The sequence below is a fragment of the Colossoma macropomum genome, unplaced genomic scaffold (assembly GCF_904425465.1).
Source record: "Colossoma macropomum unplaced genomic scaffold, Colossoma_macropomum, whole genome shotgun sequence".
NCBI classification, from domain to species: Eukaryota; Metazoa; Chordata; class Actinopteri; order Characiformes; family Serrasalmidae; genus Colossoma; species Colossoma macropomum.
In genome coordinates this window covers 204,911-220,000 of record NW_023495818.1, presented here as the reverse complement: position 1 = coordinate 220,000, position 15,090 = coordinate 204,911, and the positions used below count along the sequence as shown (strand labels likewise).

Sequence of the window (15,090 nt, the reverse complement as noted above, 5' to 3'; positions counted from 1 at the left end):
CTGCCTAAAAACATAGAAATTCAAGATACAAGACAGGACAGGCAAGGCAGTGTGATATGGAGCATCAATATAGTGCCAGTGTGTTTGAGATTCTGCAGCTTTCACATTGAGCAATAGTGGTCCAGACAGTTGCTGCTGTTCCCCTGTTTTATAGTCAATAATATCTACTGCACAGATACAGTACACTGCTATGAAGTGCCTTCTGTTTAAATACTGTTTTTAACATGCCCTCCTCGACTTGTACTTGTCGGTTCCCCCTGGGGAAATCCCTGACGCAGTATTAAGAGCCGTTTCATTACTCAACTAAAGTGGAGTTTGTTAAATGACCCCTTTGAGGAGTGAGGGATCGAATTAACATCAATGTAGTATTAAGCAGCAGAACTTTCCCAGAAACATCTGAACAGACAAAATTCCCATTTCAAATGTGAATAAGATGGCAGACAAAGCTATATATAAGCCAGAGCAATATGCAGGAAAATTATAACAATTTGCTACATTCAAATTCAGATTTATGTGGCAAACCTACTCAATCTGTTACACATGACTTGATGTAACTTTGTTGCTAGCTTACTAGTTAGCAAACTTAGGGCTAAACACATTTAGCAACAACAAAAAAGGGAGTGAAATGCACCATGGTTCTCATTCTAGACCAGAGGTTTAAATCAGACAAAGCAATTATTCACTAAGTTTATGAAGTTTATGCTCAGACTTCTCTGAAAACAGCCTGCATTTGTAAAATTTGCTAGTCTTGCTAATCAGTTCACTAAGCTAGCATAACCATGGGTAGGTGCACACTTAAAGTTTAGAGACACTATATAATGTCGAGATTCCGGTCTAAAATGTTAAGCTACCAAGATAGACTGTGTTGTTGTAGAAACTAACAGGTTTGAAATGGTGATGAATTTGCCACCATGGCAACATTAGCTGGATTACACAACAAAAAAAAACTTCTAACAGTGTGATTCTCATTGAATAAATACACACTGTTAATTTAAAGATTTTGACCCAAGCTGTGCACTACCATTTCTCTGCAGGTCAAATAGGATTTCTACTAATGTCCTGTAGATCTTTTCCAGCTGAAAAAAACAGTTTAGACTAGGATGAATTCCATGCTGGTCTAAACTGGCTTATGCTGAATTAAGCTGGTTCGATGCTGGTTTGCTCATCACCCAGCATGGTCATGCTGGTTAACCAGCATACCAGCATCCAAAAGACAACATATCTTGCAAAAACATTGCAGTAACCAATTAGGAATTATAGCTATTTTTTACATTGCCCCTCCATTTTTCACATGCTCAAAAGTACTTAGACAGATAAGCAGTTTCTTCATTAGTTTCCTAAATAATTTTTCCATCATTATTTCATGACAAATTAAGGAGATAAGAGGTCTGGAGTTGCTTCCAAGTGTTAAATATGCATTGATAGCTGTTCATGGGAATCAATATGCATTCCAAAGTGGTCCCAATACAAGTAAAGGGGCCATCATTCGGCTCGAAAAAATAAAACAAAATAAAACAAACCAGAGAGATAACAGAAACTGTTAGGAGTGGCCAAATCAACAATTCAACAATTGGCACAAAGTCAGAATGCACTAGGGAGCTCAGCAACACCAAAAAACCTAGAAGATCATGGAAGTTAACTAAAGTGGGTGATCACAGAATTCTTTCCATGGTAAAGAAAAGCCCCTTCACAACATCTAGTCAAGTCAAGGAAGTTATCGAGGAGGTTGGCATATCATTGGCAAAGTCTACAATCAAGAGATGCCTTCATAAATGTAAATATAGAGGATTTACCTCAAGATGCAAACCACTGGTGACACTCAAGAACAAAAAGGTCTCGACTTTACTATAGAAAACATCAAAAAAGCCTGCCTAGTTCTAGAACAGCACTCCCTGGAAAGATGAAGCCAAGATTATCTTGAACCAGAATGATGAAAAGAGAAGAGTATGGAGAAGAAATGGAAGGGCTCATGATCGGAAGCATACCACGTCATCTGTAAAACACGATGGAGGCAGTATTATGGCATGGGCACCTATGGCTCACAATGGAACTGCGTCACTGGTGTTTACTGATGATGTGACTGCAATAGCAGTAGCAGGATGATTTCTGAAGTGGATAGAGCTACACTTTCTGCTCAGACTCAGTCAAGTGATGAAAACTAATAGGTTAGTTTGTCCAAATAATTTTGAGCCTGTGAAGAAGGAGAGACAATAAAAATATCTGTAATTCCTAACCAGCTAATGCAATATTTTTGTTAATCCCCTTGAGATAAAACTGAAAGTCTCCAATTCAGTCACATCTTGACTTTCATATCAAATCCATTGTGGTGGTGTACAGAGGCAAAATTACAAAAATTGTGTTGCTGTCCAAATACTTATCAACATGACTGTATTTGGGAGAGGATGAATAAGTCCACTGCAATCTTGCATTACATATTGCATAATTATAATACATCTTTGTGTCAAAATAATGATCTTAATATAACAGTTCGCTGGTTTGCGTTAAAAGTAACACAAAATGTTTTGCCGTTAACTGGACACAGAGACTGCTTTGAGAGTGTAGTATCTGTAGCTGGTATATCATTTTCATTTGACAGTCATAAAAAACACATACAAGACTCTGACGAGTGTTCTTTGGAGGAGTATTTCGTTTGCCACTGCGGCGGCTATAAGTGTCTGGTCTCCAAATAAAAATCTCCTTCACAGGAGACCTGAGAGCAATCTGGGAAGGAAAAAAGCCTGTTTACATAACCCCAGTCGAACATGAGGGAATCTTACACACCTGCTCGTGCTCCATGTGCAGTGTGGGAATTGAATTCCAGCACCATGCCACTATGTTCCCCCAGGGCCTTGTCACTGAGTCGCAGAGGGAAAAAAAAGCTGCTCTGCATTTCATAGTGAAAGTCAGTTCAATTGAATTGTATTTATACAGTGCTTTTAACAACAGACATTGCCCTAAAGCAGCTTTGTGGTACTCCAGGTTCAGATGAGCATCACCAAACTAGACAGTGGATCAGGAGGAAGAAACACTGAGAGACACCAAGACTTAACAATAAAAACTTCCTAGGAACCAACTAAGACTCTAAAGGACCCCCCCCCAGTAATATGAGGAGAAACTCTGAGAGGAGCCAAGACTCAAAAGGCAAAGCTTTCTAAGAGCATGAGGAAGAAGAGGAGCACTGACAAAAAACAAAGCTCAAAAGCAGAAACTCCCTGAGAGCATGAGGAGGAAACACTGAGAGTAACCAAGACTCAAATAGAAAAACTGTCCAAGAGCATGAGAAAGAAACACTTTCCAAGACTCCAAAAAATTCTCTAAGATCATAAGGAAGGAACATTGATATATCAACTAAGATTCAAGAGAAAAGCTCGCTAAGAGTGTGAGTAAAAGACCCCGAGAACAGCTAAGATTCAAAACGAAAGCCAGTCCTCCTCTGGGTCACACCTAGGATGCAAGTAGTATTAGACTACCCGTTGACCTATACATGCACCGCTCACAAATTTGCACTTTCATAGCTACCATTGCCAGGATGGACAAGGCTAACTTGACGTTGGCACAATTAAATTTTTGTCAAAATACCAAAATTTATTGTGTTATTCTTTTCAAATTACATTTATACTGTACACATGTAAAAGTTCGTCTGATAGGTCTGATGTCTTTTTTGACGTGCAGTGATTTTTAGTGACAAAAAGAGCAGAAAGTTCACTGGCTTTGGCTGTTTTAATGATGCTAGCTAACTACAACATTAACATTTAACTGCAAGATTTGCAATATCATACTTGCGATATATACCAATAGCCAAAACAGAAAGCACAACAATATATCGACTTCTGTATCAACACCTCTATAGTAAGAGATAGAGAGATATAGAATTAGCCAAGCAAGCATCCATGCTGAAGAATGGCTCCCATCCCATGTATGAGACTCTGGCAGCACTGGGCAGCTCCTTCAGTGACAGGCTGCTTCACCCCAAGTGTGTGAAGGAGCGCTATCGCAAGTCCTTCCTTCCTGCTGCTGTTAGACTGTACAACCAGCACTGCTCCCAGTAGAATCCCCCCACACCCACTGTTAGATCTCACACACCTGCAAAGGTAAACTGTAAATTCATCACCATACCCATGCGCAGTATGATCAATACTCCATGTGCAATACAGGTAAAATACCCTCATAATGTAAAGATTTTCTTTTTTATTTATAGTGTTTTTATTGTTAATTTTGTGAAGGATAGAGGTTTTATATATTCAAATTAAATATAAGGCATATAATAATATAAAGCATATAATATATAATAACTTTAGTTGGACTCAGTTAAGACCAGAACATAAATCTGGGAAGACCAATGGCCAAGACTGAGACAAGTCTGAGTAGAAGTACTACTGAGTCAAAGACAAGTCTGACACAATAAAAAAAAAGTCTCAGACCGGACTCAAGTACTACATCCCTACTCAGAGGTCAGCACATGCAAAGCAGTAAGGCTGCTGGTTGAGTCTGCATATTAGAGTTGAACATGTTTCACATGCAAAATGCACTGATCCCCCTACAGACCAAACTGTATAGTGTTTAAAATTACGACTAGAAAGAATAAAATGTGAAATAAACAAAACAACTTTATTTATTTATTTATTTTTGAGATGATGTGATTGCGCAGTTTGATTTGTTTCCTAAAATAACATATGTAAGCACTATATTCATGTATGTGATAATGTTCTAGCTGTTTTTTTTTCTATTTTTAATTTTTGGGCGGCGTAAGCAGCATAAAGCACAGTGGAATGTTTATATATATATATAATATATATATATATATATATATATGTTTGTTATTTTTATTCTTATAATTGATATTATGAATGATATTGATAGTAATTTTGGTTACTTAACCACAAATCAAGCCCTTTTTTTCAGGTTGTTGGACTATTACAATCTAATTTGCATGCACTCCTACAAGACGGGAGATTGACCGCACAGATTCACCAAAGATGAAACTGATGAACAGCAGAACTGTCAGTAAAGTTCTTGTGCACTAATTTTATGATCAGATTTTTGCCTCTTTGATAAATAAGGGCCAGTGTGATTGGGCCTTGAGGCAGAACATCCAGGAACAGAAATTGCCTTTGCTTATCCCCACTGGCTGTGAGGACGTACTGTGCCTATTCAATATTACTAGAGATAATTACTTAATCAGCATTTTATTGATTAGGTTAAGAGAGCAGATCACTGAAGGTGGAGCTGTTCGGAGAAGTGAAGTGCATGGAGCTCAGCTAATGTCCAGCTAATGCTAATGAGGAAAACGTGCTGATGCTGCTTATTGTGTGCTTTGACTTTTATCTTTGCTTTTAGACCTTCAGTGGGCACAATACGCTTGTCCAACGTCCTGTGTGAGTTAAAGAGAGGAACATTCAAGGCAGGTATTTGTAGAGTGCCTTCAATATTCTTATCTGCCACAGCTCAATGTCATCTCCCCAAAGGTTCCCGCTCTGCCTCAAACAGTACATTTGTCCTGAGTCAAATATTGATTGACTGTGTATAAATCCCTTCTCCAACACTGTGTTTACAGTTCAGAGCCTGAAAAGGGTAGAAACCCAACTTTTTCTCTCCTGATACCAATTGTGATATCTGACCTTAAAGGGGAATTCCACCAAAATGTCTGCAAAATAAATGGCTAAGAAGTGAACAGAGTCATTCCGAGTGGTTTGGTGTGAAATGCTCTGTTCTAGAGAAACATGAGTCAGACCTATTCACAGTGGCAGTGATGTGTTCTAGATGTCTACCTCTAAAAGCTCCCTCACGAAAAGGTTTTACATGAAATGCTAACAGATATGTGGACTGTCTGACACACTGTTTTACAAAAGTTTTGAGATCATGTTTTGGTCTAAAATGTATTTTTTAGATCCATTCATGGTGGAGAGGTACAGTAACAGTCAAAAGTTTAGTCATCAAAGCAAATGGTGGCTACTTTGAAGAATCTAAAGTATTCTGGTTACAACACTTTTTTGTTTACTACATAATTCCATATGTGTTCCTTCATAGTTTTGATGCCTTCAGTATTAATCTACAATGTATAAAATAATAAAAATGTAGAAAAAACATTGAATGAGAAGGTGTCCAAACTTTTGACTGGTACTGTACATGCAGGGTGAATGACTTTGTTTACATCTCCATGAGTGATTCATGCACAAAGGGATTCCCCTTTAAGGTATCAGCCGTTACTAAGAACTGAACCAATGCCAGTGCTCTGCTAAGGCAACTGTGTTCAATGGTAGCGAAAGAAAATGTACAGTTGTATGCAAAAGTTTGGGTGTCCCTGGTTAAATGACTTGTTGATTTTAAGTTAACACATGCTCTACAGAGAACACACTTCTGCACATTTTAATGCACAATCACTATTTCTTTGCTGATTTTAACGTATTTGGGGGAAACAAAAAAACATAAAATGTGGCCTGTGCAACAAAAAAAGGGGACATTTTATATTTTACGTCTTTTTACCACCAAGTATGTTAAACGTCACCACAATTTACAGGAAAAAGACATATTTAAGTTTGATCCCTGTAAAGGATGTGTTAACTTATTTTCACTGGCCCTGTTCACACTTGGTAACAACATCCATCTTGAGTGATCTGTTCATAAATGGACGGTGAGACATGTAGCCGTTCACACCTGGTATTTCCATGTGTCTCGATTGCATCTCCAGTGATCGGATTTCATTACTGGAAGCAGGGTAACTCCCACATTTACTATGTCAGTCTCTCAATGCGTTTGTTGTCAGACTAGACTTGTAAACAAATGGTAGAGGAGGCGTAAAATGAGGCCACGCAGCTGCTTTTGTCTCTGCTGTGATGATGCATTTGATTAAGATGGTTCTTTGACGTTGTTGAGGACAGATCAAGATGCTTAAGCATTCACGCTACAAATGTTGCGTGGTCACATGAGTCCCTGACTGTCTCTGAAGATGGTTTGAGTGATCAGGTCACAATGTGTCTTCAAGATGCACTGTACTTAGTTCACACCTGCACATCACCCCAGATGCATTAATGCCGAGTGTGATATTTTAAAATATAGCAGGAAAAAAGAAGAAACTTGCATGTATTTTGTAAAACAAACTTCAAGTCGCCAGTCGCCAAGACTTCCCTCATTTTAGTGGCTTTGCAATGTGGTTTTACAGACATTCCTACAGTTACGCTTTGTATCCTGTGGGTTTAATATATCAAGTTCCAACACATAACTCAGTGTCTGTGGTAAATGATTGAAAAATTGAATGTGATCAATCTTGATTTTATGAAAATTTTATAAAATCTATCTTCCTGATGCTGGAGGCCAATCATTTAAATGTTTCACAATAATGCAGTTAGGATGTTGTTTTAGGTGAATTGCGATCTTTCTGCTTTTGCTTGGCAGCCTCATTACTCTTTGTCTATTCTGCCAGTCTGATTGCTTTGCAAATTGAATTTTCTGGATAAGCAAGGTAAATAGAGGTTTTGGCCATATTATTTTGAGCCTGAAGAATGATCAGCAATGTTCAACTTAACTTCCATCAGCCGACAGCAAAATGTAGACAGCACTTCATTAGGGGGAGCAAATAGCACCACAGCAAACTGAAAAGGTACAAAGCCATGAAATCCAAACACATTCTGACACTTTTTGCCTGTTTTTGCTTATCTCTGCACCTTAAAGGATAAAAGCGATTGTGATAGACATGAGTGAGATGCAAAGCCATCTTCTGAATACATGACTAAACTGAGTCTAAAAAATATCACTAATAAATATCACTACATGTAGCGTGTCACCGACTTTGGCTAGGCTGAAATGTGTTATATGATCTTTTTTCTCTTTCATTTTAAGTTCTTTAGCACCAGTAATTCACTGTGGGTGTTCAGTGTACTTAACTCTGATTTTTAATCAACACTGTCAGCTCAGATTTGCAGGTATTCGTTCAACATTAGCTGTGCCCCAAAACTGCATTGTACCATAATAAATAGTATGCAAAATAGACCATTAAAAGTGCATTAATTAGCACTGTATGAAAAATATGGTATAATGTGGTTTTGGATGCAACCATTGTTTTATTTAACAGTATATGCATTTATTCAACATTGTAAATGTTCATTCACCAATGGGGGTTTATTCAGTGGGCACAAAACGTCTGTAGTTGTATAAGTAAATGTAGAAGTATTATTTGTGTGTCTAATTGAGTAAGAGTATGAAAATACTTACTCTTAAATGTACTTAAACGGGAATTCTTTGAATTTTTCCAAAAATGAAACATAATTCAGTCAGTAAGATAAAGTCATTCAAAGCGTTTTGATGTGAAATGCTTTATTCTAGAGTGGTGGTGTTAGGAACCAGACATCTGCAACTCCTGATTCCTATCACTAAGTCAGTAAGTTACACACAAACCACTCTGAATGACTTTGTTAACATCTTTATGATAAAATATACATGAATGATGTGAAAAAGCTAGTAGAATTTACATGCATATATATATATATATATATATATATATATATATATATATATATATATATATATATATATATAATGGTAAAACAACTATTTTGCCTTACAACACCCTGCATGAAATATAATATTTAAAATACATTTTGGACCAAATCCTTCTCAAAACAATGTGTCAGGCTTTTGAAGGCATTAAAACGCTTCAGCCGTCTGAATTGGTAATTGACTCTAGAACAGAGCATTTCACATCAAACCACTGTGCATGACTTTGTTCGTCTTACTGACTGACTCATGCAGAACTTTGGAAAAATCGGTGGAATTGCCCTTTAAGAACATTTGACGCTAAGTTAAGTACTTTTACCGAAAAAGAAATAAAGAACACTTCTGTTTTTACTCAGTTTACAGTGAATGTGTTCATTTCCACCCCATAATAGTACATCGACCTCTATGTTGTTTTCGTTTATTTATTATTTATTTATTTATTTTCGCCGTTAGAGTCTCCTTGCTCCGCCTCGTCTCGCGCAGAGCGGAACCATCGGCAGGGCGCGCTGCTTAGTTCAGTGCTCGAGGACGGAGCGTAAACAGAGAGACACCGCGCAGCAGCAGAGATGTGGTGGCTGTTCTGCTATCTGCTCCCCATCATCAGACTTTATCTAGCCGGACTTAAAGTTCTCATCTACCAGCTCCTCAACAGGCCCTTCACCTTACCAGGTCAGGAGCTCTTAGTCCGCGCTGAACGCCCAGCTCAGCTTTTTTTCTGTTTTTCTGAGTGAAACGTTGCTCCCTTGACTTTAGTCGATGGTGTGTGGCAAAGTTCAGTGAGAGTTACAGCTAACTAACTCCAGCGATACGACAGGAATGTAATGTCGTTTAAACCTAACTTATGGGCCAGAAATAGCTTTGCTGATCTCGTTTCCTTCTTCATGTCGATTGTTTTTGGTCCAACAGTTTTAACCTGGTAAGAATATGTAGTTTGAATAACATTCCTGTTGTTAGTGATCTAACAGAAAAACAAACTGCTCATCTCCTGATAATTATCTCACATCTGCCTCTGCCTATATACAAACATAATATATAAAGTTAGCATTTGTGTCCTTTAGTTTTACTGTCTGCCTGTTACACCAACTTATTTAGCTATAAAATATGAAGTGTGAAATATGATGTAGAGCTAATTAGACCAGTTAAGCCTTCATAGGAGCTCAAATTTAGTTTTTTCCATCTTTGGCAGGATTCGTCAAGCACAGGATGCCCAACCCGTCACACAGAATAAACAGAGAAAACTATTTTATCAAAAGTTTTTTTTTTTCAAACAAGTCATGTAAATTACTGTCTAAAAACTGTCATTAACAATGCCAAACTGTGTTAACAGTCAGGGTAATAGTCAGTGTAGCCTGAAATCCTCAGGAAATCACCCTTCACATTCCCGTCTGTCACAAACTTAGTAATAAAAATAAAATACAAATGGTTACCAAGATAAGAAGGTCTATTTTTTGGTAAGAGCAGAAAATAACAAACTGTAGAGGACGAAAATTATACCTTGACTTGAAAAACTTTCAAAATAGCATGTTCATTAAAAAGTCTTGGGAGGTCAACCTCTGGCCTAAATTCCGAACAAATACTTAAACAACTTCCCCCAAAGACTTTGAATGAAAGAATGGCTTGTGGCTGCTACTAGAAGTTACTAGAACTGTTTTTCTCCACTGACTGTAGACCAGTGTGCAGCTTGGTCAAGATCAGTGGTCATCAACCCTTCTCTCAGAGATCCACCTGCCTGCACAGATTTTTTGAACTTTAATCGTCTACACTGGATCTAACTGATCAAAGTCTTCAGAAGAATCGGATAAGCAATTGGATAAGGTTTGTTAAATCTGGGTCAGAATTAAACCCGTCTTGTAGATAAATCTCCAAAATGAGCAGTGGTGACAATATGGGGCTGAAAAAACTGGTCTGGGGTCAGTATGAAGAAGCAGTTTCTGTACAGCGATTCATGGAAACGAGGGATTAGATACGCTACACAATGGACTTCTGTTCACAGCATTAGTGCATTAGTGGAGTATTAGTACCAGGAAAAATCAGAAATCTCTGAAGAAAGCCATGTATAGTTGCCTGTAACCAGCTGAATTAACATAACATAGTTGTTTAATCATTGAGTGGCGTAACACAGTGAGCTTTTTTTTGCATCTTTTCTGTCTCACTTGATAACTTGAAGTTTAGACCTTTCAGTAGTAATTAGACTAAAAACTCAATGCTTACTTTGTTGTGAAATATCCAATTATCACCAAACTGTGGATTACTCTTTAAATCAAGTTTGGACTTGCAGTTCTGATTAAATGTGATCTCTATGGACTATTGACACCGTGAAATTTGTGCTACATAGATGTCTAAACTCAAGCTTAGCCATATGAAGTAAAAGAAGACTCTGAACCAAATATCTTTACTACATAGATCCATTTTAGGGCTGTTAACCGATCAAAACTGTTAGTCTGTTAACTGACCGAAAATCTTTTTTTTCCCATCTAAAAGTTGATTAATCACACCCCCCAACTCCAGGAAAGCATAATGTGTATCTCGATAACGATGAAACACTAGCATATTGCCCACCCCAGTCTATAGCGCTAAAATATTTTATTCATTTTTCTTTGTAATCCTACAAAAAGTACATTTTCAGTTATTTTCAGGCAATCACCATTGTGAATTTGTTTATCTCTGAATACACTGAGTGAGAAGCATAATAGACAAGCAAAGCATAGCGCTGACACTGGCAATATCAGTGATTTCAGTAACATTAGCACTGGAGGACACCTTCAGCAGACAACCCTGGACAGTGCTCGTGGGAAAACTATGGATAAGCCAAAAAGCAGCAAACTAGCAAAAGCATCAGTAAAGTGGAAAACTACAGTGACCCTCAAAACAGGACGTCACATAGCAGTATAAGAGTGAATATCATCGGTAGTTAAAGAACTCTGACCAACTGCCTGTTTTGTTACAGAGAGAGCGTATTTGCATTGGATTTCTCTACAACTAAACTTAATGGAATTTTTGAAAATTTCCACTATTGCGCCTTGTTTACTACAAGAGATTCCAAACTCGGTCCTGTTTTTCCACTGAATGTCAGTGGAATGTCACTCTGAAGTACGAGGTTGTTAAAGACGTTATAAACATTGGAAATATAACATATATGGAAATACAAACATTAGACAGACAGACAGACAGACAGATAGAAAGACAGACAGACAGACAGATAGAGGAAAGTTAGCCAAAACATTGCTACAACCATGCTGAAAGCAAGCTACCATTCCTGCACATTGAAATGACATAGCAAGCAAGTAAGTCTGCTACTAAACTATCGTATAATAATACCAGCTACTCCAGATGTACTCTACTACTGCTAAAGTTACTTGACTATCAAAGCATGCTGGTTTGTTTGAGTTATTTTGGTGAGTTTGCCAGTCTTATGATGTTAGTTCAGTAAGTGCTAGCATGCATGTGGCAAAAATCATATTTCTTCCAGTGATAGGAAAAATTTACATAGGCCAAATTGGATGAGGTTTAGAACATCTGTGTTTACCACAGGGAACATTAGCAGCAATTTTTGAAAATTACATTTGTTTTTGTCTTAGAGAAACTCATCTTAGACCCGAAGTTCCTAATATGGACATGATTCCATCTGCAGAATGAGGAGACGGCCTCAGTGGTCTATTAACAAAATACATAAATGCACTTATTTGACTTACAGAATCTTAGTTGACCAAGAATGCTACTACTGATGAGTTGACTTTGAGGGGGTTTCCTGTCACTGTTTTTTGATTGTTTGGTCAGTAGCAGGTGAGTTTTTGGATTAACTAATTTCTAATCCCCAAAAATCGGCGAAAGCTTCAGAGAGTGATTGCTGTGGCAGAGTTTTGAAAATGTGCAGCAATTTAATGCTGATCCTTAATCATCCACAATCTGGCACTAATGGCAAATACATCCTGGCATTCAAGCAAAATTAAAGAGAAGTGGGTCAGCACACACTGTTATCAGTACATTGTCTTTTGCTCACTATAGGACTGATGCAATTAATAAACTACAGCTTCCTGTACTCTGACCCTTGCATGTCCAAGAGACATTGCATTTTAGAGTCAAGGGATGGACCTTTGTGTTGCAGTGAAAGATGCAGTGATGTTAGTCAGTGTCTTCATCCGTCTCACAGACACCTATGCTTCTCAGTTCCTTTTCAAGAGTCCCAGTGAGATGGAGAGCATGTCCTTGGTCAGGAAGGCCAAAACCAGTTTGAAAAGTGGGATCATCATTATTTTCCTCTAATGTTCCTTTTGTCCTGTTCTCTCTTCCTCCATTTTGTCCCTGCCCAGTTTTGCCCAGACAGCATGGAAGGGTTGCCATAGTGACGGGAGGAGCCAGAGGAATGGGCTTTGAAACTTCTCGACACCTGGCGAGTCTGGGCATGCACGTGGTCATCGGTAAAGTGTCAGCCTGTACTTTAGTGATCTAATCACACTCTGGTCACTCTACTATGACTCTTATGATTTGATGCTGATTAGTACAGTTTAGTGTAGTGGGTGACATTGTGGCTCCCTGCATGGCAGACTGGAGCTCAATTCCCTGCCTGGGCAAACACACCATGCTATACCAATAAGTAGGGGTTAATTTTGGATTTTGGAGGTGGGGAAGCCCTATTTCTTCCATGGTGGTCTCCAGTGTGGAAATAATTATAGGGTGTTCTCAGCACTGATATCATGACAATCTAATTAGAACTAACAGCCTGTGTGTTTCTGGCTTAATGACCTAATAAAATCAGATCATTTACTTAGTTTGCTGTTTTTAATTTTCTTTTTTATCAGTTTTGTTATCAAAATTATATTAAAATAAGATCTGATTCGTTTCTGGCAAAGATGAAAATCACACTAAAGGGGAAGGTTTTCTCAAAACCTATTTAAAGGTTTGTCTTTCAGCTCTGTTCATCACATTGGATAATTAAATAGATTTTATGAAGACTGTAATGGAAACGAGTTACATTTTCATCAAATTGCAGTACCAGAGCTCAGCTCTGTTTACCATTCACATGAACCAAAGGTGCCAGAGCTCCATTTGTTCTGGCCTTATTTAACCCCTGCCAGTAAGAGCCCTTGGACAAGACTCCTAATGCTAATGCTTCTTACCTCTGTAACATGATTAAACTCTAAGTCACTCTGGAAAAACAAGCAAAATGTAAAATGTATCTTAGATCAGGTTTAGCTTGAGTGAACTGACTTCAGATCAGGGTCCTCACAATAACATTCCAAAAAAAACACCCCTTGCTTAAATGCAATTCCTGTAGAAAAACAAAATGTCAAATATACTTGTTACAAATTTTTTTTTAAAATAAGACTGGCCCATACAAGATTTTTCAGGATATTTTTGAATACTCGTTCTCAAACTAAACGGTTTTTATTCGTCTCTGATAGAACAGATTAGAAAAATGTATATTTCGATTTCTTAACAGCCTCGTGATTCAGATGGTCCAGTGACATTTGGAATAAAATGTACACAGGACAAAACATATTGAAACTTTTTTTTTTTTAGCACGTGGTGCGACTTTGGAAAATACAATTCATTTTTGTCATAGAGAAATCCTTTAGATGCAGTTCTTGACAAATCTTGGAGGTCTTGGAGGTCTGGTCCCTACAGCATGGTGCAGGCTTTGAACACTTGTTAATATTTTGAAATGAGTTGTTGAATACTCATTCTTAAAATCACCCTTTAAAACAGTTATATTTCAAGTCTTTTTATTCATCTGTCTGACGGATCAGCTACCCTTCCATTCGAATCAAGATTTCAGTCCACACTGGGCTGTAGATCTTATATCTGACTAACTCTGTGCGAGTGAAGCATAAGTTCTATAGAGATCCAGTCAAATCACACAATCTTACTCTCTAGTGTTCTAAACTGCATTTAAAATAATAATTGACTTAAAATTTACATACATCTTTTTTACCACTTTTGTTGGTATTGTAGTTGTAGAGCAGCTCCTGCACTGTACTAATAGTGTGCAGAGGAGATGCTTCTCTCACAACAACAGTGAATAAAAACTGACTGGGGTTTTGTCTGAATAAACAGATCTGCTGTTTGTGCTGTCAAGTTTTATCCTACTGTAAAGCTGTTTCATTAGAAATGAAAAGAAGAAAAACAAGCTGGTATTCCCGCCTAAAGCTGTTACGTGATACAGCTGTAGACAGTGTGGATTGCCCGAATGGTGGTCCTCTGATAAGTATCACTATATGTACATACTTGAGATGATTCATCAAACTTTTTGCGTGTCTTGGTTGTCCATACTCTCATTGCACATTTTGTCTTTTTTTATCGTCTTTTAATTTTAAGAGCTCCCAGCTATGATTTCTTTCTGAGGCATCTCTGCTCTTTCGGCTTCAATGGCCCTGTGAAAAGTGGCAGTGCAGTTTGTTACTCTGAGGCTAAAGTTTCTAAACTAAACCAGCTATAAAAGATTATCCATATAATAACGATAACTGCTCTATCTAAATGCCTTAGCTGTTTAAATGTGTGGCTTACAAATGGCAAAGCTTTTAGATAATAAATAGAGAAATGACTACCAATGTAACAAACAAATGCTCAAGTATTGGAATGATTCAGTGCAGCCGTATTAAA

At 37.8% G+C, this 15,090-nt stretch overlaps 1 protein-coding gene across 3 annotated transcripts in view; it reads left to right on the top strand.

Annotated features, from left to right (window-relative positions):
* The window catches only part of dhrsx (dehydrogenase/reductase (SDR family) X-linked), a 76,192-nt gene that overhangs the window by 5,818 nt on the left and 55,284 nt on the right, over positions 1-15,090 (top strand). The window contains exons 1-2 of one of the 3 annotated variants that reach the window (XM_036563556.1): positions 9,025-9,159; positions 12,801-12,908. In XM_036563556.1, the coding sequence (XP_036419449.1) occupies positions 9,057-9,159; positions 12,801-12,908 (211 nt within the window). In that variant the 5' untranslated portion in view covers positions 9,025-9,056. Of the gene's footprint in view, positions 1-9,024; positions 9,160-12,800; positions 12,909-15,090 lie in introns of those variants that run through there. The other 2 variants (XM_036563558.1, XM_036563557.1) reach the window with 2 other exon arrangements.